We start from the raw sequence: 25024 nt of genomic DNA, 5'->3' as shown, positions 1-25024 counted from the left end.
ATATATATATATATATATATATATATATATATATATATATGTACTATGTGCCAAACACTATGTTAAGTGCTTTAGAAATGTTATCTAATTTGATAGTCACATCAGCCCTGTGAGGTAGGGTGTTGTTATTATTCTGGTTTACATTTGAGGAAACTGAGAAAGAGATCCATTGGCCTGCTGCATTGGTCAAACAAATAAAAGTGAGGTCACATTTGAACTCATATTTTCCTGATTGTAGGCCTAGCTCTTTGTACTGTGCCATTCACCTGCCCACAAGGAGCATTTGTAAAAATAGAAATGTCACTAAGTTAATAAAGAAAGAAGAATTTCATAGGAATAGCACTAGTTATTGCAATAATTATTAAACTTTTAAGTCCTAAACATATAAATATATGTAAACAAGTTTCAAAGAATTTAAAAGGAAAGAAATATTTAAGTGCATAGACTCAATCACATGTTCTTTAATTAGGTTATATTATGGTACAACTCATCATTCATAAGTATTTGGAGAACAGAAAACAAAATGGCAATAGCACCATGCAGCAAAAACTTAAAATAATGTGGTTAATCTATAATAGAGGTATTTATTTTAGCCTCTAATGCCACATTTTGAAGGTGCTCCAACTGAATGTTGTTTCTCTAGAAGGGCTTTATCTACTGCCATCTTTATTCAGTTGTTAAATAGACACAATTTCCTATATTATAAAATGGCTATTACACCCGGCCTAGTTACCAAGCAAATACTCAGCAGAAATGCACAAAGAAATTTACCTAACTCAAGGGATTGTGAAATTGAATGTTGTAAATTAAAAGTAAATCAATAAATAAATAAAGAAGAAATTTACCTAAAGGCATCACATATTCATTTTCAAAATAATAACAAAAATTTACTTGAACAAATAATTTTTGGATACCCCTCTACTAGGATATTTTTTAACTTTGTGAAGAGATTTAGCATGGAGAGGAAAAAAATCAGGAAGAGTCCATCTATACTACAGAATTGCTTGTCATTTGATTGCAGAATGAACAGGAAGCTTGCCCTTTCAAAAATGATGGGTCTTTGTTTCCTTATGCTTTCCACGAGGAAAGAGTCTTGTTACCAAAGAAGGGTGATTACATGATCATGTGTCATAGGAAAAAAAAGCACCCAAGAGTCCAAGAAAGAACATACCAGAATAACTCTGTAGATGTTGGCTTAGGGGAATGGCTTTTGCTAAAAGAATGCCTTTGACCCTCAGTAGTTTGAGTGGAATGGTCAGAAGTTCATCTGGGAATTTTTGGTATACACTTCCTGAAGAAGACCAAAGACATCAAGGTCTCCTTTCCAGTCAGTCCCTCAATAAACATTTATTAAGCACCTACTGCATTGCAAAGTGGATAGAATGCCAGGCCTGGAGTCAGGAAGACTCATCTGCCCGAGTTCAAATCTGGCTTCAGATGCTTACTAGCTGTGTGACCTTGGGCAAGTCACTTGACCTTGTTTACCTCAGTTTTCTCATCTGTAAAATGAGCTGCAGAAGGAAATGGTAAACCACTCCATCATCTTTGCCAAGAAAACCCCAAAGGGGGTCATAAATAATTGAATAAGACTGAAAAACATTTGAATGACAAGTAGAGTCCTGAGTTGTCCCAAAGGCATGGACCTCCCATCCTAATGTGTTTCCTTTTTAGGTTTCTGTAAGTTGATGCCCTTTCTCCCCCATGAATACTATGTATAATAATGGTAGAATCTGACCAGAGTTTATGGGTATTTGGTATTGTTCACTTGTTTCAGTCGTGTCCAACTCTTCATGACCCCATTTGGGGTTTTCTTGGCAAAGATACTGGAGCAGTCTGCCAACTTTCTTCTCCAGTTCATTTTACAGATGAGGAAACTGAGGCAAACAGAGATAAATGACTTGCCCTGGGTCACGCAGTAAATATTTGAGGCTAGATTTGAATTCAGGTCTTCCTGCCTTCAGGCTTAGCACTGTATCCATTGCACCCCATAGCTGCTCTCAAAAACAAGATGCAGACTTTCAAAGCAATACTCAAAAATAGACAACACTTTTATCACCTCATGATTAACTGAACTATGTAGAGAATGTAAGATCCCATTAACTAAATGCCACCTTCTAGCTTCTTTGGCACCAAGATCATGAAGGACTCCTTGAAAGATGTAACAATTTAAATGCTGTTGTTTGCTTGTTGTTCAGTCATTTTTCAGTTGTGTCTGACTCTTTGTGATCCCTCTTGGCAAAGACACTGCAGTGGTTTGCCATTTCCTTCTCCAGCTCATTTTACAGATGAGGAAACAAACAACCCTGTTCAATAACTTTCTTATAATAAATATCAGTCAAAGCATAAAAAACAAGATGAATGTTGGCAAAAGGCATTTGTCAGTGTGATAGAAGAGATCCAGCAAAGAATCCAGATCAAAGGAGCAATCCCTATGTATGGTGAGGTCTTCTAAGACACTCCAGTTTGAAAAGATCATTGTACTAATTCCAAGCCCCAGGACAACAGAGAATTTCCTGGAAGAGATCTGTCATCATGCAAAGGAATTTGGCCTGTCCATTCACCCTGGAAAGATCAAGCTTAGATGGAGAATATATCAAGAGTCTTGTGAAAGCAAAGGCTCATCTTTTCATTATTAACATTTTAGCAGGGTTGCCATGTGGCTGTGAGACCACAGATCACCTACTGCCTCCAAAGAACCAAAGATGAGGGCGATGGAGAGAAGTACAAGGAGTGTCGGTAGGGTGCAACACATAAACACCGAGAAACTCCAAAGGATAAGTGTAAAGAATGGCTTCAAGGAATAGTATGTCCTGTGGCAAGAGTGAGGGATGAGAAGGGGACAGGCAGAGCACTCTACTGGCTCCTTCAAAACATCAGGAGAAATTGAGGAAGGTTTCTATCATGTTGGATATTCCCTTCTGTGAACTTGTAGACAAAAGATACCTAGGTTGGACAGGCATAGATGGGTTTTGATCACAGGAGAAATTCTGAGTATTTTAAAAATTAATATTGTTATTAGTTATTCCACCAAGTCCCTTGCAAATCAAGAGCTGCTTTCTTAGAATTTAACATTTTCTCCACTCCAAAAAAGCAATGGGAACAGTTAGTTATGATTGAACCTTAATCTCTTTTTCATTGTATTGCTTTTCCTCACTAGTACAGGTCCTGAGTTTTAAGGTGAGTCATGCATAAAGGAAAAGCATTGTGTTTATTCTCACACTACACTCATCCCAACACAGGGCAAGCCTACCTGCTGTGTACAACCCACATTTTCTATCCTGAAGGTACTTGCCCCCAATTCCTATTGCTGGCTCAGTGTTTCGTCAGCTTCCCAATATTTGTCCTGGCTTGTTTGGAGTATGCTGAAAGTATGCCAAGAGAAATAACTTCAGAAAATATATGAAGACTATCATTTCACTACAGCACTGAAAGCTGGACAGAACAAGCTGAGTCCTGTTCAGACTCAACAGGCCTCCCCTTTTTGACTCCTAGAGTGAAACACTGGTACAAGTTATTAGCTAGTCCAATGTTTTCTGAAATTTTAATTAGCATTTGTTTGACCCTCATAAACACAAACATCTCATTTTCTGCTTCATTTCAGTGAGTTTAATGGCACAAACCTTCAAGTAACCTCAAGCCATTGCTTATAATGTGTTACAAATACTATTGCTGGGCTGTAGTAATTAAAAGATGCACTCTCAGAGAAATTCATCAGCCATGAAAGACATGTTATTCCATGATGCAACAGTTCTAGCAAGCAAAGAAGAAAGTACCTAGTAGAAAAGTGAATCAGACAGGCTAACTGATTAATTTACACAATAAGAGGGTTCCAATGTTATGGGAACATTATGACTGTCATTTAAATAATCCTGTATTTTTACATGCAGTGATAGTAAGGTCTATTGAAAACTTTTCTGGAAAAAAAAACTCCTTTTAAAGAGTAGTGGAGAAAAACTACTGGCACATTACTCATTTCTAAAATAACAACAAATTACATGATTCATATTATTAGCAGCTTAATTAAGAAGTTTGTAAAGCTAGTAAAAATGTGACATAATTTCAATTGAGATTAATATTACAAAAAACAACAAAAAAGATGTATCATAGCAGAGTGGATAGAGAGCTCACCTTCAAGCTTGCTAAGTAACTGTTAAAACTTGAACACAGATCAGGATATGTAAATTCTGTAATTTTTAAGTTTGAAGGGCCATTATGGGGAAGAGAGATTAGATTTATATTGATTAGAAGGAGGAGAGAACTAAGAGTTGAGTGGAAATTAGGAGACAGATTTTCTTTTTGGAGGGGGAAGGCAGGGCAATTGGGCTTAAGTGACTTGCTCAAGGTCACACGGCTAGTAAGTGTTAGGTATCTGAGGCTGGATTTGAACTTAGGTCCTCCTGACTCCTGGGCTGGTGTTCTATTCACTGTCCCACCTAGCCACCCTAGGAGACAGATTTCAACTCAACATTAAGGAAAACTTTTTAAGGATTAAATTGGTGTAAAAATGAGAATTTATGTTTTAAGGGGCAGTAAGTTTCTGCCACTAAAAATCATCTAGATACTAGATAACCACTTGCAGATGTTGTAAATTCATGCTTAGAGTAGGGGTTGAAATGGGTAATATCTGAGGTCCTTTCTGATTCTAAAATTCTAGGATTCTATGAATATTCAGATGGCTACTTTTAAAAACATATTATATGTTTTGCATGACTTCACATACATTATGAGTATCATATTGCTTGCCTTTTCAATGGGTGGAGGGGGGACTGAAGGAAGAGGGAATTTGCAACTCAAAATAATGTTAAAAATTTTAGTTAAAAATCTCTCTCTCTCTCTCTCTCTCTCTCTCTCTCTCTCTCTCTCTCTCACACACACACACACACACACACACACCCAACACACTGACACACAAGCAAAATCTGGTTAGAGATAGAATGACATGTGCTAGATTTGAATGGAAATGGAGATTACCGGTAGAGAGCTGAGTAGGGAGGGGGTTCATTTCTTTGTCCACCATCTTTTGGTATAAAGCTCTCAAACTGAAGGGCTCCACAGTGAAAGGCAGTGTTCCAGTTAACATAGCAAACATATTCACACCTCTACAAAAAAGAAAAGAGAAAGGATGACAGTTATTAGAGCAGAATGGTTCTATTTGGGGAGAGGTAGGAAGAGGATGGGGAAGCTTAAGGTCAATATTATTCACACATTATTTCATACTAGGAAAGAAAGTTAACTTCACTCATTCATCTTTTTGAAACCTTGTCTGCATTAACTGAGAGCAGCCAAAACAAAGGCCTCAATGGCATCACTGAAGGGAAGCCTTGGGCAATGAACCACGGGAACAGGTTAGGTCTATAATGATAATGATGAAAAAGCAAATAAATTTTCCTTTTCTTTCTTCAAACTGATAAACTCAAGACAATGGCCATAGTCACAAAGTACAGAGAGGATTATTTGAAAGTTTCTTTTGGTGGAGGGGCGGCTAGGTGGTGCAATGAATAGAGCACCAGCCCTGAAGTCAGGAGGACCTGACTTCAAATCTGGCCTCAGACACTTAATGCTTACCAGCTGTGTGACCTTGGGAAGTCACTTAACCCCAATTGCCCTGCCCTCCCCTCTCCAAAAAGCAAAAACCCATAGATTATTATGATAAAAATAATAGAAACCTAAAGTTTGAGCTGGAAGAAATCTTAAGAATTTATCTAGTTTGGGTCCCTCATTTTATAGAAGAAGAAGAAACTGAGGTCATGTTAAATGATTTGCCCAAGGTCACATAGGTATGAAATAGCAAAGCTAGTATTAAAACTGACTCCAGAGCCATCTTGCACCACAATGCTGAATAATGTAGCATGTAACCACAGAGTCAGTGCACCTGGTGATTACTAATCTCTACTACGTTGTTATTCCTTTGAATTAAAATTTGGCTTCTCATCAAAGATACTTCTTTTTGGCGTTCTCTTATCACCTTCTAATTTATAATGCTATTCCTAGCACATAGTAGGCATTTAATAACTTGTTGGTTGATAAATAATAAAAGATATACAAAATAAAGTATGCACAAAAGAATCAGTGATTACATTGGTGGGAGGAACTCCTTGGGTGGAAGCTCTTTCCAACAATGCTGAGTACATCCCCTGTAGTCTCCCATATTATGAATTGATAGATAAATCCTAGGGATTTGCTCCAAGTATTTAGGGTTGAAGTGACTTAACCAGGCTTACATAGTTAACAAGTTAGAGTCAGTATTTGAATGTGTCTTCCTGATTCCCAGCCAAAACTCTATCCACTATGCCAATCTATTTCTTTAATAATTCTATCCTACATAATATAATTAGATGGCTGTTGGCCAGTAATGCCCAATCTGATTTTCTAGATGTAGCTAAAAGGCCATCAGAATAAACCTGGCTATTTAGATTAAAAGCTGATGTGTCTTTGGAGTACTTTTTCCCCCCTAAAGTGCACACTAAATATAGTTCTGAAAATTTTCCTAATAAGAAGGAAAATTTTTACTGCCAGAATGCTCAGAGAACTTTGGAATGCCCAAAGAAAGATGGGTTTAGAATATATGAGGATTTCCAGTAAAGAAAAAAAAAGCAAAATAAAATAATTTTTTAAAATAAAAACATTTAAATTAAGATTACTGAAGACCAGTTCCACTGAACATTTCTGGAGATAAAACTGGTATAGCAATTCAACAATTCAAATATATAAGGGGACTGGGGAGCTATTTCTTTTGGGAGGGTGGAGGAGGAGCATCTGAATCTTCCTGCACCTTCCTCAAACAACAAAAATTTTGCCTTGACCTCCTTGTTACTTATTTGGTTCTCCCTAAGATTGCCCCCCTCCCTATTAGACAGTAAACCCTTTGAAACAATGATCAATCTTTTACCCATCTCAAGTGTCTAGGATTACAAATGTATATCATTTATCCTAATCCCCTTAATTTTACTTATGAGTGAACTAAGGTCCTAAGAAGTAAAACTAGCCAAAGATCATGAAAGTAATCTGGCTCCAAATCCAGTACTCTTTTCATTAGGGCTTAGCTTTACTCAAACAAGAGATCCCAGCAGAAAAAAAAGGTCAAAATTCAAGTGTTTGCTCTTGCATTCCCCAGATCCCTTTTTCTATTCCCATTTCTAGTTCTCCCTAGTAATACACAATACTTTAATCCTAAGAATCTTATATTCCACTGATCCACCCACTTCATAACCTTTGATGCATAAATTCCTTCATTATGTACCAATGCTACTTGAGTTTTCAGAAGTCTGGGGAAACAAAGAGTTATGCTTTGCCAAGCCAACTGCCATAAAACCATGAGGTATAACTTAAAAACCAAACTGTTCCTTGCATTAACTATTAGTACTTTCTTCCATGAGCACTGAAAGAGATGAATAAGAGGAAGATGTCTTTTTGGAAACTAAAGACTATCCCCATACTTTTATTCCAAAACCAAGGTCTTCCTCATAAGCCTTCGGCAATCAACCAACAAGCGTTTATTAAGCACCCACTATGTGTCAGGCACTGGGAATACAAAGAATGACACATTCTCTGCTCTAAAGGAGCTTATACTCTTAATAGGGGAAGACCAGAAATACATATATATGCATAGAACAAGAAGAAACATAAAATAAATACAAAGTAGTTAAAGTTGAAGTATTAAAAATACATAAAATATGGAACTTAAACTCATATAGGAGGACAGGGACTTTGAGGCGGAGGTAAAGAAGTATATTCTCAGCATGTGGGATGCCAACTCCTGGGGATGGGAGATGGAGTGTCATATGTAAAGAACAAAGACAAGGTCATTTGGGCTAGATCTAAGAGTGTTGAAGGGGAAATGTTGTCTAAGGAGCCTGGAAAGATAGGATGAACCCAAATTTTGAAGGGTTTTAAAGGCTAAATAAATAGCACATTATATAATTGCTATTGGGCTTTTTCAGCATATGCAAGTGTACATTATTACATTTTCTCATTTGTTAAGATATATACTGTCAGACATGGTTGGTATGTCAGTTTTGTCTCACAACTTTTTTTTTAAACAGGAGAGCATTCCAGTTGGGTAGCTGGTATTAGGAAATGACAGCTTTGTAAAAATAAAGAATTAATAAAACTTTAAAAAATAGTGTCTAGGGGTGGCTAGTTGGCACAGTGAGTAGAGCACCAGCCCTGGAGTCAGGAGGACCTGAGTTCAAATCTGGCCTCAGACACTTAACACAAAAACTAGCTGTGTGACCTTGGGCAAGTCACTTAACTGCAATTGCCCCTCTAAAACAAACAAACAAACAAACAAAAAACAAAAGATAGTCTGTGCCTTCAAGAAACTCAAAATCTTAGGGGTGGCCAGGTGGCTCAGCGAGTAAGAGCACCGGCTCCAGTGTCGGGATGACCTGGATCAAATCCGGGCTCAGATACTCAGCACCACACCCAGTAATAACTGGCCGTGTAACCTTGAGCAAGTTACTTAACCCCAATTGCTTTAAAAAAAATAGTGTCTATCTGTCTCTTTACTCTTTGTTACTAAAATATAGAAATCCTGATGATTTTTGTAGATTCATTTTGTACTCTGCCTTCTGAGAGATTATCAATTAGGTTTTGTTTATTCTCTTAAGTTTTGTTGATCTTTTAAGTTTTCTAAGAAAATCACCATTTCATTTGAAAAGATATTCTTGTCTCCTCATTACCAGTGTTTGCTTCTATTTCTAAGTCAAATAATACTGATTTTACCAAAAACTCTTGCATCAACCCTGATCTTAGTGGGAAAGCTTCCAATATTTCTCCATAATGAACAATACAAGTTCTTAGTTGTACAAAGTTGTTTTTTTTTTAAATATTAAGCAAATTAAGGAAATGTCCTTTGACTCCTATACTTAGGGTTTTTAAAAAAATGCAACTTAGAACCATATTTTACATCTTTTTTTGCAGATCATTTTGTTTTAAATATTTATTGTATGAATTCTTTCCCTAGTTTTGCATCATCTTTATATTCTTTTTTTTTATTTTTTTTAAAATTTTTTTTTTAAAGCAATTGGGGTTAAGTAACTTGCTCAAGGTTACACGGCCAGGTGTTTCTGGTTGGGTGCTAAGTGTCTGAGCCCGGGATTCGAGCTCCAGGTCTTTTCAACACTGGAGCCGGTGCTCTTACTCGCTGTGCTACCTGGCCACCCCCATCTTTATATTCTTACAGTAAATGACACTTGGTTATAATTTTTGGATATGTTGCTGTAATCTTTCTTTGGCAGCATTTGATTTTGCATCAATATTAGATATATTAATCTATAGTTAGCATTCTATGACATAACCCTTCCCTGCTTTCATTATCACATTTGACTCATAATTGAGTGATATTCTCCATACTAAAAAGTTTATGTGGCAGGGGAATTATTCTTTAAATATTCAATAAAATTAATTTATCAGTACAGTTGGTTCTCAGTTGTTTCCCTCCGCATGGAACTTCATTTATGGCTTATTGTGATAGTAATGGCAATTAAAGATTCCCCTGTATTGGCTTGGTTTTCAAATTGATTGTGTTAAAACCCAGAGTTTGTTAATCCCACCTGTGGGATGGACTTGTTGATGTGAAAAGAAAGTCCTGAACTGGGAGGAGCTGGTGATGTAGATTTGGAGACACTAGAGAGAGGTGGAAGATTTTTTTGGAAGCAGCACCTCGTGGAGAGAGAGAGACTAAGAGAATTGCTGGTGGCCGCTTTGAATTGCCCTGGACTTTTGAGACCTGCCCCCTGAGCTGCCAAGGACTGAGGAGACATGGCTGTTTTGCTGGTACTTTGTCTGTCTGTTTTGATGTTGTTTTGCCAGATTTGTCCACTGGTGAAAGACAGTCCTTTTGTTGAAGAAGTCCTGGAACCTGGCTGTTCGCTAAGAAGCCCTGAGACTGTCCTGCAGACAGAGAGTGAATACTGTCCACTGGTGAGGGACAGTGCTGTTGTTGCAGGGTTCTGGAGACTGTCCTGCAGACAGAATGAATACTGTCCACTGGTGAAGGACAGTGCTGTTGTTGCAGGGGTCTGGGAGCCTTTCTGTTGGTTCAGAAGCCCTGAAGAAGGATTTTCTTGTTGTATGTTTACAGAAATCCTGGGAGAGGGCTTTGCTAATGTGTTCAGGGGTTCTAGGACTGTTCTACAGACAGAGGATAAATTCATGAAGGTACTGGCAATGTATCTTATGGACTTGCTAAGCCTTGTCTCCCCAGGAACTAAGATTGCTGAGAACTTGCCTCCTGTCAAGATGAAGAAAAGACCTCCATTTGGGTATTAAGTGCTGTGTTTAAACTTGATGTAACTCTGGGGTAGATTCAATTGTGATCCAGGGGTGGGGAACTTTTGACCTTATTTTGCTCTGTGATTGACAAATGAAGGTACTTTACCTATGTTTGGAAACTAATCTCCATTTGAGAAGAGGGGCTTTGTGGTGGACTTAATTAAGGTATAGCCTAGGGGTGGAGTAGTATTTAGAACAGGGACTTTGTAATTGATTGAATGATTGGAAGATCCTGGGGTGGGGTAGTACTTGGAGATTATTTAATCACACTTAGTAAATGCTGTATTTGGAATGATGTCATGTTTTGATCTTCTCTGTTCTTGGTTTGTCATTGAATAAAATAGAGAGCACCTATGCTGGTATTTTGAACCTGGGAAGTTGCCTTTCCTTGGCATTATGTTACACTTATTCAATTTCTTTATATAAGATTAGTTTGTTTAAATTATCTGTTCAGTTTGTTAGACTATTTTATATTTTTTGCAGATAGCATCCATTTCATAGAAATTGTTTGATTTTGTTTCCATATGGCTAAGTATGTAATAGTTTCTGAAAAATTTTTATTTCCTCTTGTAATTTTACCTCTCCTCATTTTATTGCTAATTTGCTTTTTAAAGTTATCATTAAATTAAGTAATAGCTTTTCAATTTTGTTGGCATTTTAAAATGCTTTTTACTTTGTTTATTAGTGTAAGCTTAAAAAAATGCAACTTTATTCCATTAATTTTCTTACTTTCTTCTCTTGTGCTTTTTTGAGATTTATAGTCATTAATTTTTTATATTTTTAAACATTGTTGCCTTTGAAGACTGATTTTCCTGAATTTCCCACATTTTGGTATGTTGTATCACTCTTGTCATTACACAGTATAACTAGCAATTATTTCTATGATTTACTTAGGGTAATTACTCATTACTTAGATTATTTTTTTAAAGTATCTATTTAGGATTTTATCTTTTGTTCATATCTTTAGTTACATAACCCCAGGGCTATTCATCCTCATTAACTTCACTTTTTCACCACACACTTTTTAATGGCATTTTGGTTTTGGACACCTGTATTTAATTGAAACCATTTTCTACAAACTTAGCTTCTGTCTCTGTCTTCTGTTCTTTCTTGGCCCTTTCTATACTGCCTCTTATTGATTTTCACAACTTCCATAGATTCAGTCATATCTAAGACTATGAATCACAAATCAATGTATATATCTGGCTTTGGGGATTATAGGGTCATGGATTTAGAGTTAAAAGGGATTTCAGAGGACATCAAGTTCAAACCTCTCATTTTTATGGTGAGGAAACTGAGAACCAGAAAGGCCAAATGATTTGTCCATGGTCACAGAGGGACTAAGAAGCAATATTTTCAACACTTTAAATTTTACATTTGTCATGTGTTCTATTATCACAGCTATTACCAGGTTACACCTTCAGGCATTCCAAATTCAATATGTCCAAAATCTAACTTATAATCTTCTGCCTTCCAACATCCTTGCAGTCACCTAGGCTCACAACCTCTGAGATATCCTCAACTCTCTCCAACTCCTAAATTCCACACACCCCAGCAAATTAGTTGGTAAGTCTTATCTATTCTGCCTCTACAACATTTCTTGTATACATTCCCTTCTTTATACTCACATGATCCCCACCCTAGTTCAAGTCATCATTATCTCTCAACTAGAATATGACAATAGTTTCCTAATTGATCTCCTGATTTTTAACCTTTCTCTTCTCTAATCATCCATTTGCCATATTCCTTTCAAAACAATTTTCCCAAAACACAGTTCTGCCCATGTTGTTCTCCTGCTAGAGAATCTTGAGTGACTCCCTATTGCCTTTATGATAAAATACAGACCCTTCAGCTTAGTGTCTAAAGACTTCACAATCAGTCTATCTTTTTAAGCCTATTTCCTATTATGCCCATTCATGTATTTTATGTTCTACTTAAAGTAGACTACTTACTGTTTACTGAACCTAACTTTCTATCATATGTGCCTTTGAAAAGGTTTCTTCATGCATAGAATGAACCTTAGCTACCTCCAAGATTCAGCTGAGGTACCTCTTCCTATAGGAAGTTTTTCTTTCCTCCTCCCCTCAAATTTTCTTGTATTTTGTGTTTGTAGATTTCATTCCTCTATATAATGTCTCCTTGATGGCATAAAATGTTTTTGATGTTTGTGTTTTTATTTCCAGACCCTAGCAAAGTACTTCACCAAAGTAGCTGCTTAATAAATGCCTGTTGAATTTATTTAAATACTTCCTTTGTTATATGCCATTTTATTATGTGATGGTCTAGCAAAGACAAGTCAATAAGCATTTACTGAGTGTTCAGTATGATCCAGAAACAGTGCTAAGGTCTGTGGCTACAAAAAAAAAAGATAAAAAAAAACACAGTTCCTGACTTTAATGAGTCTACATGCTATAAAATATTTGGTTGATATTTCTGCCTTTCTTCATTTATTTGAATTGCCCACCTATATTAAAAATCATTTTTATAGAAGTATCTTGTACTGGAAAAAAGAAAACTGTAGGCTCACACAGAATTATTTCCATATGCCTGTCAAATCCATTTCTCCCTAAAATTTCTGTTGCAATTTCCTTCTTATTTTTCATTCTGTTAGATTTGTCAAGTTTTGATAGAAGAATATTAGAGTCTCTTACTATTAATGTCTTACTACATAGTTTCCCCCCTCTTTTTGCATTTCAGTTAACTGTTCTCTAAAGAGTTTCCAAGACATTTCCTGTGTGTGTGTGTGTGTGTGTGTACACACACATAATATCTATACAATTTCATTTTATAGGGACTATTTAAACCCAGACTTATCCCTCCCTTCTCCCCCTCCCCCCCTCCTCCCCATCATTCTTTCTATTTTGACTTCTGCCTTATCCAAAATCATGATTGCAGTTTCTGGAGTTTGGTTTTCTTTTTTTGAGGATTCTGCTGAAGCATAAAAATTTTTATTTTAGCCTTTCACTTTAAGTGTATATGTATCCCTATGGCTTTAGGTATGTTTTTAAGATGACATAATATTAAAGATTATTAAAGATCCTGTCTACAATTCTTTTTTATGTCAGTTCAATCAATTTATAGCTAAAGTTATAATTATTAAATTGCATTTTCCCCTCCTAGCACTTCTTCTCATGTTGCTTGTTTTTTTTTTTACCAGCACAAAATGTAATGCAGCTTGTTTTAGTAAATTCAATTCAATCCCAGATGTTGCACAAAAACATAGACAAACACTCCACCCTTTCCTAGACAAAAAGCAAACCTATCTTAAAAAAAATATCTTTGCTTTTCCTCTTTTTCCAGGTAGATATTTGGTTTAGGGATTATCATCTCCCCATGTCCACACTTCCTAGTTAGCTTGTTTTTTTATAGTGCCCAAATTTAATGGATAAAAATTCCCTCCTTTCCCCCTCACAATCAAAATCTTCTTCCTCAAGATTGCCCACTTTTTTTCTGTTCTAACTTCAATGGAATTTTCCCCCTTTTCACCTAGCTAAGTGCCTGGCACATAATAAGTTTTTAGCAAATGCCTGTTGCCTTATTGGTTCAATTCCTAGCTATGACTCCTCAATGTTCCTATTATAAAGTGATACTTAGAAGAGTCAACTTTTCTTTTGATATATGAAAAATACAAGCCATAATTTTTAAATTTGTTCCTTTACAATATTATTTACCTGCTAGGGTTATACTTGACACTCATTTTACAACTTACAAGGCCTGCCAGAATATGACTCCTTTTGCCAGAAGTTTTTGAAAGTTTTCACTTGCATTAACAAATAATCTTTTCTCATTAAGGAATACACTATTGCTGTGGCATAAAAAATTTCAAGGGAGCAAACTCATAGACTGGTAAATTACAGGTGCTCAGTATCATCACAGATTCCACTTGGCATGTCTCATACATAAATTACACCTTTTCTTTTCAATCCTAGATTGGTTAGACAATGCCTCATATAGCTTCAATCCACAGGAATTCTATGTCCTTTCTAATGAGGTTGAAAATGATTTTCTGCTGTCACTTGGACCCCAAACTAATTGCTGGTTTCTCTGTATTCCCTGGCCTTTTTTTTCTTTTAGAGTTCCCTTATTAAATTTTCTAAGATGCTGCTCTCTTTGATCTCTAGCCTTGACTCTGGTTTCTAAAAATTGCCACACTTCTGGTTGCTTACTCAAGCTGCTACTCTTGTTTCATATCAGCCCTTTTCACCTGAAGAACTTCTGAATCAAAATCACATCTCCTTCCCACCCCCAATCAACTTCTGTCCTACAGTTCATTTCCCTTTGCCAGTGTTTGTATCCTCTCTGTCCTGTTTCCATCAATCAGCTCTTGGCCCATCATAAAATTATCACTCACATTTACAGTAATGTGCATAATAACTTTTTTGTCCACTGTCAAGAAGGGAAACAATTATAGTCAGTTTGTGGCTTACAAATAGGTCATGTTTCCAAAGTTCATTTGTAAGTTGGTGGACAGGAAATTGGAATGCATTTTTTCATAAAGACAATGTAGTTCAGTTCCCAGGACAGCCCACAAAAGTCCCTTTGACCCACAATGCAGTGAAACTATAGGATAGTCATAATATAGAATGCCAGTAGTACTATAGTTCCATAGAATGTAACCACAGTTGTTTGTATGGGAAAATACATTCTGAATTTCCATTCACATCACTGGAGCATGGCACCCTTTCAATGAAATGCAAAAAAAAAAATGTGAAGGGATCCCCCTGCCCAATGGCCCAGCTCTCACAAATTCCAAATACTGAACAGGGTATCGCAAATACAAATGATATTCTGAGGCTTCAGCAGCAGTACAAAATAAAGTAGGAAAGGGAGGAGGCTCCTAACTGCCCAAGAACAAAGAATAAACAAGGATCCAGAGGCAATACAGGAGAGAGTTATAGTGGCCAGGCTGAATGGATGAGCGCTTTGCTGGGGTAGATATGGTAAAGAAGGGGCAACTGTAAGCAAGGTACATTTATGTGTCTATCATATACACATAATAATGAAGATGGAGCTATTCAACACAAACACTTGGGAAATCAGATTTACTGACTATGGTTTTGGCATAAGGCCTCATCTCTGCATTAAGTTGAAAGATTCTGATGGTGGCATATTTTTCTATGGACCCTAAAGAGTAGAAAATCATTTATTATACCCTCCAAAGCTTTCAAGAACATGGTATCTCTTCACTTAACATGCTAACTTTATGTCTATATTAAATGAGTGGGGGAAAAGGGGAAGAGGGAAAAAAATTCATTTTTTAAGTTGAATAACTCACATGGACCAGACATCTATTTTGGAACCATATTTTTTCCTGGCAAGAAGTTCTGGAGCTGCATAAGCTGGGCTGCCACATTGGGTACTGAAAGGATCTGAGTAACCCAAGATTCCTGCATAGTTGCTCAAGCCAAAGTCTGTAAAAATGGGAGGGGGAAGGGAGAAAAGATACAACATTAAAGAATATGAAAAATACAGCAAAATCAACAATAAAATCAGACTTATTCTCCATCAGAAACATTAAATTTTAGGTAACCCTAAAACTGTAAGAGTGAACAATAACCAAGTACTGGTGACATAAGCTTGACAGAATTTATAATTTTCTTTCAAAATTATATAACATTTTAAAATCAGATTTCATTATAAAATCCACTGAAAGCTAAAAACATGTAAACCAAATACTTTTTCATTTCTAAGTGAACTGTCTAGGATTATAGGAGACAGCAACATGGTGGGTCTAAATCCCAAAGTTAGGCTAATTATGGCCAACTCTCATTAATCAGGGGCCAAGACCCCAGGGTGGGAGCAGGAGAGCTGGGCTGGAAGTGAGGAGGCATGGCACGAAGATGACCAGACAACAGCCCAAAACATACATCTACGTTTATACATATACGTGTATGTGCATGTGCGTGTGTGTGTGTATGTACCATCCACACATGTTCCTAACAGAAAGATACGTTTAGACTATCGCCTTACACCATATACTACAATAAGCTTCAAATGTATAAAGGATCTAAATATAATCACCCCAATTCAGTCATTAATCACCTCTAGCCTAGACTATGGCAATAATCTCCTACTTGGTCTCCCAGATGCCAACAAGATTTTCTTTAACTGCTGGTCTGACCATGTCACTCCCCTACTTAATAAACTCCAAGGGCTCCCTTTTGGATCTGGGATCAAATATAGCAGTTCCTCTGTTTCGCTTTCAAAGCTCTTCACAGTCTGGCTCCAGCCTATCTTTCCAAACTTATTATACACTACTCTCCTTCCTGTACTCTGGGGGAATATTTTTTAAAAAAAGAAGAAAAGAACATCAATTACATAGTTTAAAAATATACACTGAGCAGAAAGAAGTTCAGAAGGGGACACAGATGATCAAGACGGTGTTTCAACTAACATATTAAATTTAAAATATGCTTTACAATATTAGCCATTATTTACACAGCACTTTGAGGCCTGTGAAGTGCTTTACAAATATTTCACTTAATCCTCAAAATGAACTCTGAGAACTAAGTGCTATGGTTATTGTCATTTTACAGATGAGGTAAACTGAATCAGAAAGGTTAAAAGACTTAGCTAGTAAGTGTCTGAAGCAGGATTTCATTTCAGTTCTTCCTGACTCAGAGTCCGGCACTTTATCCACCAAGCCACTAAAATCCACCTTGAACACTTACTAGCTATATGATTCTGGGTAAGTCATTTTACCTCTCTTTGCCTGTTTCCTCAGCTGTAAAATGGGGACTATAATAGCACCTTTTCCCAGAGTTGTTGCGAATATCAAGTGAGATAATATTTTTAAAGTACTTAACACAGTGCCTGGTACATAGTAGGTGCTTAATAAATGCTTATCCCATCCTTCTACCTAGCTGTATGTACAAATAATAGGAGATTCACAGTTTAAAATTCAGTCTTCTCAACCCCGAAAGGCTCATGATGGAAAATGCTATCCACATCCAGAGAAAGAATTATGAGTCAGAATGCAGATCGAAGCAAATTAGTTGATCTCTCTCTTTTGATTTTGTTATGTTTTGTTTCTTTTTTCTTGTGGTTCATTTCATTGGTTATAATTCTTCTTTGCAACATGACTAATGTGAAAATATGTTTAATATGAATGTAGCAGATCGCATGCCATCTTGAGGAGGGAGGAAGGGAGGGAAGTGGAGAAAATTTAACACTCAAAAGCCTGTGGAACTGAATGTTATAAACTAAAAATAAATTAATTAATTTTTAAAAGTATATTAAGTTTAACATGTGAAAAAATTGTCTTCTTTTCATCTTCTTTTTGTGGGGAAATAATCATGTTTGTAAAGTTTGTAATAATGAAACACAACAAGCCCAACCCTTATAAGTAGGTCAGCATGCTCAGCTGATGCAATTCCCCATGTGGAAGATGTTGGGGGGGCACCTCCTATGAGGACAGTGGTGATATCATGTAAGGGAATTGTCTTGCATCGATCTGGAGCATGTGCAAATGTTTTCTAACTGGCTCTGGTCTAATAACATGACAAGAAAGAGCTTTCTTGACTGTCCGTGAAGTCAGACTTGAAGATGCATTCAAAAGGCACTAACTCATTAGCCACCTTCTCTCCAGCTGACTTCTTCCTATCTGTTGGTCTTCCAATGAAAGAATAGAAACAATACTGTGATGCTGACTATGTACCTAGGTTCCTGACCTTGGTAAGTTCCTTCCCTCATTCTCTCACCTGTGATTCTAAGAAGCTGTAGCATGTGCAGAGGCCACATGTCAATAAAACCATCTTGGTAGATGGGCTAAACCAGCGTGAGGGTAACTGATAGGCCTCAAATTTGATGGTGAGTTAGGTGGATGTCTACCTCAAGCATCTGAAGATGTTTCCTGGTGGAATGGGTGGATGAGAACAATTTGTTCCAATGGCCATGAAGGTGCCTGACGCAGGCACTGTAGAGTACTTAAAGCTTGGTCAGACATGGAAGACACCAAGATCATCCACTGCATGCTGGGCCATTGCCAGTCATCTTGACTTTTGTCTTACCACCGTACTTTGATGACTTAAGAAGAGAGATTGAGGTTGATGATTTTCTGCAACTCTGCCTCACTTCAATCCAATTCACTTGCAAGTCAAGACATCTCCCTATGATGTCATTAGTTCTCTTCAAAAACAAAGGACAAACAATATTCTTTCATTTTAGTTGAAGATTATAAACTGTAGAGTTTTAAAAACTCAGGAGAATCAACTACCAATAGATCCATGAATGTATGTCATGCTGGGGTTTGTAGCCAATCAATAAAGCTTTGAGGCCCCAAGGGGTGACCTTTGGGACCCAGCCCAGCAGTAGTTTAGACAAGGGGCAATCCTACCTTTGGACATGAACTTGTTGGGACTAATGCTATTTAAGTGTTAATTATGAGCCCACTCTCCCAAGGAACCAAGATGGTATAGCATTAAGTATTTGGAGTAGTAGGGGAGAAAATATTTGTATTCCTATCCTCACTACTTTTTCAAAGCTAATAAACCTTTTAAAAGCTATTAATATTAATTGGTTAAATAAAACTGGGGTGCTAATCCTTGCAGCTAAGTGTTGGAGCTAATAGCGGAATGGGGGCTTCAGCCAATGGCATTAGAAAAAAATATTCCCAAACCCTCAAGGGGACCTGTAGAACCTTAAGGAGGATATGTGACTAACTGGCCAGGTTCTGGGAGAGTAAGCCCAGAATATACATACAGTAATAAAAATGAATTCTTTTTTTTCTTTCTAAAAGGATCTTAGGCTATTTCAAAATTAGGCTTATGAACCAATTCCAGTACTACCTACCCACCTATCAACTATTAATGTCTTGATTCTATAAAATCTATCTATGTACATCTATGTATATATTTCATATATTTTGTATATGCTTATTTTAGGGGAATATTGTCTACCTCAATGGAACATAAACTGTTTGGTTTTTATCATCGTAGCCCCAGGGTGTAACATATAGTACGTGCTCAATAATCGTTTGTTGATTAGTTGAATGATTACGACAATGTAAATGGAATGAAACAGCCACACACACAAAAGTAAATGTTATGTAATTATCATGACCAAGCTTGGCACCCAAAAAGAGACATGAAAGTTCACTTTCCTCCCTTTTTGCAGAGCTAGGAGACTACGCAGGTGAAGCATAGTCTATCACATTTGACTGATGACAGCTGAGCTTGATGACCTGCTTTTGTTTTCTTTAATTCTTTGTTTCTCTGAGTGAGGAGGGGGATATATTGGGCAATAAAGGGTATTTTTTTTTCAAAAACCTAAATGATTAATTTTTAAAAGATTTAAAAGTATATAAAGATTACAGGTTATATCAGCCAATCAATAAGTGTTGATGAAATGCTTACACTGGCCTAGGCACTGTGCTAACTTTGAAGATACAAAAAAAAAGTCCCTGTATTAGAGGAATTTATATTCTAATGGATAAACAATATGTATGTTCGTGTATGTATGTAATGTGTGGTTATGTATGTCTGTAAAAACAATGTAACTTTAGAGGGGAAGGCACTAACAGCTAGGAGATAAGGAAGAGCCTCCTATAGAAAAGAGTGCTTGAATTGAGTCTTGAAGGATTTCAGGGATTCAAGAGACAGAGATAAATGAAAGAACAAAAAATCCCCCCACCATTTAATAATAGCTTACTGTATGCCAATAGTGAGGATACAAATACAAAAGCAAAAACAATCCCTGACTTCAAAGAGAGGGTGGAAGGAAATGAGCACTTATTAAGTACCTACTATGTACCAGACACTGTGCTAAGCATTTTACGGATGTTATCTCATTTGATCCTCACAACAACCCTGGGAAGCAGGTGCTATTATTTTCCACATTTTACAGTTGAGGAAACTGAGATAGACAAAGGTAAAGTGACTTGCCCAGGGTCACATAGACATTAAATGTCTGAGACTGGATTTGAACTCAGGTCTTCCTGACTTTAGGCCCCACCTAACTGCCCTAAAGACCTTACATTCTAATAGGGAAAAGCAGTGCCCCTGAAGAATGGTGGCCAGAGTGAAATATTTTTGTTTTGGAATGTTCATTGGAGAATGGTTACTGGAGCCAGAAGTGAAGAGCAATGAAAGAGTTGATTTGATTATTATTTCAGAAATAGAAAGTAGGGAAAGAAGGTAGACAAGGAGTATACATTCAGGGGTGTGATGACTGGGGAATAAAGTCATGTGACCAGAGTCAATCCTAGATGCAACAGGCAACTGAAGCAACTAGCAATCACAATCATATTCTAGACAAGAGTTCCAGGAATTAAAAGGTTAAGTCCTCCAGGGCCTGGTTTCTGGTATGTGGGAAGCATGATGTTTGCTGAGACAGCTAGGGAATGACTTCAAAATATTCCAGACACAGGGAACAGCCAGTACAAACAAAGAGAGGGTATGTTGAGTGTGAAGAAAAGCCAAGTAGGTTAGTCTGCTGGAAGGAGAGAAATGTGTAAGAAAACTGGAAAGATAGGAGGGGGTAAGGTCTTAAAGAATTTAAAATGCCAGAAAGACTATATTTGTTCCTGAAGGTGATAGGGAGCCATTAGAGTTTATAGAGCATAGGAGTGACACAGTAAGATCTGAGATTTAGGAAAAGCCATTTTGGCAGCTATGTGATTGTCAAACTGTAAGATAAGAATGCAGAATGAAACAAGTATTTTTTGGACATGGTCAGTGTGGAAATTGGTTTTGCTGACTATGCACATTTGTTATGAGGGCTTTCTTTTTATTTTAAGGTTGTTCAGAGGTAAAGCATAGGAGAGGTACAATAAATAAATGCTTGTAAAAATGTTTTTAGAATTAAATTAAAAAAAAAAACATAGCAAAGTAAAGGAATATAGTAGTAAAAAGTTGGATAAGCTCAAAAACCAATCCAAGAAGCAACTGCCAGGGTAAGGGCTCACTATTCAACAACAACTGCTTAGAAAACTAGAAAGCAATTGGACACAAATTAGGTTTAGGCTAACATATAATTATGTAAACAACAATAAACTCCAAATAGATCATGACCTAGATTTAAAAGGTCACATTACCCTCCCCCCCAAAAAATTAAGAGTATTGAATAACTTGATAAGAAGGAAAATGTATAAGGAAGATGACCAGAATGGTGAAGAGTCTCTAGTCCAGGGGTGGGGGTGGGGAACCTGCAGCTTTGAGGCCACATGTGGCCCTCTAGGTCCTCAGTGGCCCTTTGACTGAATCCAAACTATGAAGCTTGTCCATGCCATAGAGGAGTTGGGGCTGTTCAGCCTAGAGAAAACTCCAGGGACCATAATAGCTGTCTTCAAGTACTTGAAAGGCTGATATCTAAAAGAGAGATCAGATTTTATCTATTGGGTTTCAAAAAGCAGAAAACAGAGCAAGTAGAATATGTAGAATAGATGGTAGTTGCAAAGAAGTCATTTTAGACTTGATTTCAGGTAAAACTTCCTAACATTAGAGCTATCCAGAAGTAGAATGGGCTAGCCCAGATTTCCCTTCATTGGAGGTCCTCAAGAAATGACTGGATAATCATTTGTCAGATACATGACAGAAAGGATTCTCTGGGACAGTAGAGATAGTTGATGATAGTTGGTATGGTCCCCTCCAGTTCTGAAATTGTTGTTTTTCTTGGGTTCACTTTAGCATGTGTCTGTTCATATCACTCATACTGAACATAAAACCAGTCGATTCCTTCACACAGTGGGTTCCCTCAGTACTATACAATTCCAGCAGCTTATATTCACGACCTTTGAGTTCAAACAGAATCTTGGGAAAGGGTGGGGTGCAATGGAGAGGAATTTCTCCTATTTAGAAGTTGCTCTTTCATATTGGTGGTCAAAACATGACATGGTAACACAGGGACTTATTTGGCTAATAAATTTCTTCCAATAACTCCTTTTACTAACTTGTCTTTTCTTATCACCTTTATACACTATGAGAAACTGGTCTATTATTCCAGCTTTTCAGATAACCATAGTTACAAAAATTATTCATCAACTAAGGCTCTTGAACAAGTCTACTACAATTACTGTATTTTTATTTTTAAAAATTTTTTTTCAATTTTAGTTTTTGTTTTTTGGAGGGCAATTGGGGTTAAGTAACTTGCCCAAAGTCACACAGCTACCGTGTTTTCCCGATAATAAGACACTGTCTTATTATTTTTTTGGACAGAAAAACACCAGAGGGCTTATTTCCAGGGGAGGGCTTATTTTAATGAACATTGACAGCAATTTTAATAAACAGGTAAATGTGAACAAAAAAAGTACCTTTATTCAATAAGCAAATCACTGGGGAAGAACAGGATGACGCGCTCACTGCTGCAGCTCTGATTGGATGCAGCTTGGAGCGCGGCGTGCGTTTCACCCGGGGGGGGGACGGTGCATACAGAGGGTACCGTAATGTAGCGTGTAGCGCAGGGGATCACCTTCACTACAGTAGCAATCTCAATAGGGCTTATTTTGGGGGGAGGGCTTATTATCGGGAAAACACGGTAGTAAGTGTTCAAGTGTTTGAGGCCAGATTTGAACTCAGGTCCTCCTGACTCCAGGGCGTGTGCTCTATTCACTGCGCCACCTAACCTCCCCCATTACTGTATTTTTAGTCACCACTTTGTGCAGTACCTTTAAAGTATAGAAGTACCCCCTTTTGGGGTTCTAGTTAGAAACTAAACAGGAAGGCAAGCTCTATACTCACAAAATGATGCCCTCATGACCTCAACCATTCATACACTGTAATATATAGTGTTTTCCATTTTTCCTATGTACCTAACCCAGGCCCTCTGAAGCTCTCTAGCAGTGGTAAATGTTCTGCTGTATTTGACATCTGCCTCTCTTTACAGCATGTCGATAGTATAGGCCAGTCAATATCCAATTTTTCTTCTCCTAGGGAAGTCATTTTCCGGTCATGTTTGACTGTTCATTGACCCCATTTGGGGTTTTCTTGGCAAAAATGCTGGAGTGGTTCACCATTTCCTTCTCTAGTTTATTTTATATATGAAGAAACTGAGGCAAACAGGGTTAAGTGACCTGTCCAGGGTGACACAGTTGGTAAGTATCTGAGGCCAAATTTTAACTCCATCCACTGTGCTACCTCACTATCCATAGGGAAGCAATATCTCCCGAAAATATTGGCAACTTTACCTCTGTCCACTTTTGGTGATATGGCCATGCTGAGAGCTAGTGGGAAACTGTTACTATTCCAATAGTTTTGTCATATCTTACATAGTTCTTTCGCCCTTCCCTAAGAAGAAAAACAGAACCTTCCAGAAAAAGATGATAGCATCTCAGATTTAGAGCTGAATAGAGTCTTAATAATTGCATAGTCAAAGTCCTAAGTTTTACAGACGAAGAAATTTCCATAAGATAGTGATGAAATGATTTCTCCATAGTAACACCAAGTGTAAGCGACTGATGTGGGACATGAAATCAAGTCCTCTGATCCAAACCCAGTGCTCTTTCCACGTCACTGTCTTCATCACTAAACTGATAGATGTTCTAATGATTTTCCATGCACCTTCCTCTCTATGCTTCCCTCTAGGAAATTCAGAAGGATCTTCTGATTCAGAAGATGCACACAGGGCAGTAAGTGCCTTGTCTTTCTCCAAGAACAATTTACCCAATACTCCAAATCCCTACATGGAGGTTCCAAAACAAAAAATGAGCCTGGACAACATTCTCCAAGAGCTCATTAAGGAAAACTGCCCTGAGATACTAGAACCTGAGGGTAAAATAGAAATCGAGAGAATCCACCGGACACCTGCTGAAAATGATCCCAAACTGAAAAGTCCTCGAAATGTTGTGGCCAAACTCCAGAGCTACCAGATAAAAGAGAAAATACTTCAAGTATCCAGAAAGAAACAATTCAAATATCGAGGGTCCACAGTGAGGATCACACAGGATTTGGCAGCCTCTACACTGAAATATAGGAGGCAGTGGAATACAATTTTCTGGAAGGCAAAAGAGCTCGGGTTACAACCAAGGATCACCTACCCAGTGAGACTGAGCATATTCTTCCAGGCAAAGAGATGGTCATTCAATGATATAACAGAGTTCCAGACCTTCCTGATGAAAAAGCCAGAACTCAATGGAAAATTCAACCTCCGATTATGAGATGCAGCAGTGACATAGAAAGGTAAACAAGGAAAACACACACACACACACACACACACACCCTGCTATTTGATAAGAGCAAACTGGTTATAGACAAGTAGAGGGTATGAGTATAAAATACACAAAATGACGACTAAAAAAACTTATTAAGGGCTACAAAGGGACTGCAATGGAAGAAGAGGAATGAATGAAGTGGAAAAGGGTAAATTATGCCACACATAGAGGCATAAAAACAGTATAGCAGAGGAAAAGAAGGGAGGGAGATGAGAATCATATGAACTTTTCCCTCATTGGTTCTGGTGCAAGGAGGGAATAACAACCAGTTAAGCATAGGACTCTATGGAGAAGAAATGCAAAAATTATCATTTTAGAGGGAAAGAGGGGAGGGAGAGGAGCTTTGCATGAGAGATTTGTTCCTGTCACTCTTGGTGCAAAGAAGAAATAACATGCTTCATTACGTATAAAATTATCCTACAGGCAGAAGGAGGGGGAAAGGACTATGAAAGGGGTAAAGGGGAGGCAAAGGGAGGGGGGCTGATAAGGGAGTACTGAGGGAGGTGGTGGTCAAAAGGAAAATTATTAAGAGGCAGAAGGGAGAAGGGGGGAAAATATGAGCATTAACAGGGGAGGGAATAGGATGGAGGGAAAGAAACAGATACC

General features: G+C 37.5%; 1 protein-coding gene across 1 annotated transcript in view; it reads right to left on the bottom strand.

The window, feature by feature from the left end:
- The window catches only part of HUNK (hormonally up-regulated Neu-associated kinase), a 148901-nt gene that overhangs the window by 42813 nt on the left and 81064 nt on the right, over window positions 1-25024 (bottom strand). The window contains exons 4-5 of the mRNA XM_069074894.1: window positions 15551-15686; window positions 4972-5099 (exon numbers count right to left, since the gene is read on the bottom strand). Coding sequence (XP_068930995.1) covers window positions 4972-5099; window positions 15551-15686 — 264 coding nt within the window. The remainder of the gene's footprint in view (window positions 1-4971; window positions 5100-15550; window positions 15687-25024) is intronic.

This window comes from Petaurus breviceps, unplaced genomic scaffold (assembly GCF_028583685.1).
Source record: "Petaurus breviceps papuanus isolate PSGF00001 unplaced genomic scaffold, PetGlider_PUasm1.0 90897, whole genome shotgun sequence".
Lineage (NCBI taxonomy): Eukaryota > Metazoa > Chordata > Mammalia > Diprotodontia > Petauridae > Petaurus > Petaurus breviceps.
This window is presented reverse-complemented; position numbering and strand designations above follow the sequence as displayed.